The sequence below is a fragment of the Ceratina calcarata genome, unplaced genomic scaffold, assembly GCF_001652005.2.
Source record: "Ceratina calcarata isolate Rehan_Ccalc_2016 unplaced genomic scaffold, ASM165200v1 scaffold3429, whole genome shotgun sequence".
Lineage (NCBI taxonomy): Eukaryota > Metazoa > Arthropoda > Insecta > Hymenoptera > Apidae > Ceratina > Ceratina calcarata.
The window spans coordinates 1-3,324 of NW_017157149.1; the positions used below are offsets into that span (position 1 = coordinate 1).

The window sequence follows — 3,324 nt, forward strand, 5'->3', positions numbered from 1 at the left end:
CTCTCTCTCTCCCCCCTTCTCTCTCTTTACCCACCCCCTCGTGGAGCATCTAGAATCAGTCGTTTGCTGGAAGACTGTTACAGATCGACCTGGATAGCCTCGAACTCACCGATTTTCCTCGCCGGAGAGAAAGAAAGAGACGGTCTCGTATAATTCGACGAAACCGGTAAGACGAATCGGTGATCGCGAAGTGATGACCGGCTCTTTGATTTTTCGCTCTTCTATCTGGATGAGGCCTCGGGCTCGTTCGCTCGCCTACACGAATGGATCGTGTCATGACGATTTGGAAGTGGCAGGTTAACAAACAAGAGAGGAGGCGACAGTATTCGTCTCGAGGGTAGTTTCGGACAGCGTCGAGCGTCGATTGCCACGGGGACGAAGGGAACAGGAGCCATTATCACGTAACAGACGGATTCGAGTCGGAAGCGTTCCCACGTGGAATTTAAGCGGAGCGCGCCGCGTCGAACGTGTCCTATTTCGTACTTCCTATCGTCCTATCCTCTCCTAAAAAACAGTTTGAAAACAGTCGGGCCATTGGGATTATAAGAATCCTGCGCGCGAATTTCTGTTAATTCCGTTTTATAAATTGCAACTGAAAGGGAAGTAGAGTTTCCAGGAAACGATATCGTCGTCGATAAATCATCTTAAACGGTGAAATTATTTGGGGCTACCGCGGATGTAAATCGGGACGGTATTCGACTTCCTGTTGGCACCGGAAATCGCGATAACGTAGATACATGCACCAGTCACTGTCACCGATGCAAAAATTGGTAGCTGCTTACGCGATCGTTCGCACGCATGATCGTTTTTATCCGCGCGTCCGAACTGAACCACCCCGTCGCGTTGTCCTGTTACCCCCTTCCGCTGTCCGGAAAAAAATACAAAAAAGATAGAAATCAAAAAACGGACAGACAAACAGACAAAAAAAGCGCTAAAAAACGAACGAACATGCATCTATCGTTGTTGAGAATACATACGATCGTTTATCGTTCGGCTCAACAACAACGACCGATTGGATCCATTCCCCCTCTGACGGGAATACGTAGATATAATGGATGCGGAATTATTGACTTTCCTTTGCGACACAAGATCATTGTTTCACAGCTGGCTCCGCGGATTTCTGTACTCTTTGTTTCCATTGTGGTGATGCAATACAATGGCAACATTTACAGTTAAACCCACACCGCGGACACATACTAATATTCTGTGAAATGGAATAATCATCGTCTCCGTCCTTCCGGTGTTAAATCGGTTATCGTTATCCGAGNAAAAAAGCGCTAAAAAACGAACGAACATGCATCTATCGTTGTTGAGAATACATACGATCGTTTATCGTTCGGCTCAACAACAACGACCGATTGGATCCATTCCCCCTCTGACGGGAATACGTAGATATAATGGATGCGGAATTATTGACTTTCCTTTGCGACACAAGATCATTGTTTCACAGCTGGCTCCGCGGATTTCTGTACTCTTTGTTTCCATTGTGGTGATGCAATACAATGGCAACATTTACAGTTAAACCCACACCGCGGACACATACTAATATTCTGTGAAATGGAATAATCATCGTCTCCGTCCTTCCGGTGTTAAATCGGTTATCGTTATCCGAGTAAATTCATTCACATATTTACGGCTGATAATTAATTGCAACAAAAATTCTGAATTATCAACAAAAAACAAATGCGATAATAATACGTATGTTATGAATGCAGAACACTTGTATAAAAATATTTCTACTTTTGATAGTACGCTTTTATGCTTTTTGCTATCCTTCACTAATGAATAACTTTTTCCACGGCATATCGATTGCGTAATCAGCAAATATAGAAACGTGATTTAACGTTATATCCACAAGGAGAACAGATACACGTTAAAACGCGTGTTTTTATGCTACACTCGTAATCGATTGGGCGATCTAATATTTGCAATTGGTGCTCGTAACATTAAAAACATGTGTAACGTTCTCTTTAAAATGAATCTTTTTGTTATTATTCGAATAACAGCGCTACGTTCTATTTGCCATATCGCGCGTATCGACTGCTTAAAAGTTTCCAATTAGCAATTAAAAACCGGGAAACGGGAAAAACCTAATAGCTGTCCGTAGTCACAGGATACACAAAAATTTGTCTAATTATATTTACTTTTTTTCTACGATCATAAACAGTGCTCGTTTTACACCTGCAAACTCTCGTCGCGTATTCACGTTAGTATTTGTGTCCTACATGCACGCGCAGTGGCTAGGATCATCAATCAGGCCAGCCAGGCGGATCGATAAACTATCAGGAGTAGCAGATCAGAAAATTCGAACGAAAGGAGGTAAAAAATAAGAGGCACACGTTGCTCGTTACATATCGTGGTTTCCCTCATGACTGACTTCGACCAGGTGGTCCCCCTTCCTACTATGGGGAAACGTCGACACCACATGCGGATACCATAAAAGTGCACCACGTGGCGCCTGAGTAATAATAATGCTGCCGTATTCCACGCGTCACATAGCCCCCCAAAGTCAGTTGCTACTCTGTCCTACTGCTTCATCTATCTCGGTGTCTTTCCTGTACATGTATATGTAATATCGGGACAACCAACCTTCCGTTCATGCTATCCTGTTCGATGCGTCCCTTTTGATCGTTCGAAGGGCTGAAACGTCGCGACGTCGTAGCGCACCCTTGACGCTCGAGCACTCTAGATGCTCGATTCGAGGGCCTGCGGTGAACCATCGGTGCAAATGTTTTCATTTCACGTCCCATGCTCTTCCACGAAGATTACGATCTCGTCCGAAGTATTTCATTAAGTTTTTCAGTGCAGGCTAATAAATGTTTGACAGGGAGGACTAGATTTAAAGATACGTACATATATATTGAATTATGATTTCGTACAGGTTCTAGGATTCGAGGACACGTACAAATGGCTCCAAGATGATGGCAATGGATACCAGAAAAGAGGCGGAGTTCGTTTAACGAAGGCACTCAATTCGAGCACCAAGGTAATTTCGTTCAATGGTGAATTTCTTTTGGGTGCCACGATGTTTGACTCCACTGACACGATTTTTCCGTTGCGAAGATCATTTGGGCGGATCGACAGAGGGCGGTCGAGCGACACAAACGTGATTACGTGCCATTATCTAACTTCGATTCAGAGAAACCTTTGATAAGAGAGAAGAGGCTGGAGGTAGATCAGTATCGCTTGAACAGCGTAATGGAAGATGATAAGGATTGGCGACTATTTGGATTGAACGATCCTGAAGACTCGAAGCTAATGTTCAATGATGAACTGTGGGATCAAGAGTGGTACCTGGTAATAAGCGAAATGATATCCCAAACA

The 3,324-nt window shown here is 43.8% G+C and overlaps 1 protein-coding gene across 1 annotated transcript; it reads left to right on the plus strand.

Annotated features, from left to right (window-relative positions):
• Positions 1–2,881: 2,881 nt before the first annotated feature.
• Positions 2,882–3,297, plus strand: LOC113464353 (uncharacterized; the record flags this gene model as incomplete). The annotated part of the gene is made up of 2 exons (XM_026813608.1): positions 2,882–2,986; positions 3,064–3,297. Coding segments are annotated over 2 exons (339 nt in total), but the record flags the coding sequence as incomplete, so codon positions are not given.
• Positions 3,298–3,324: the final 27 nt, after the last annotated feature.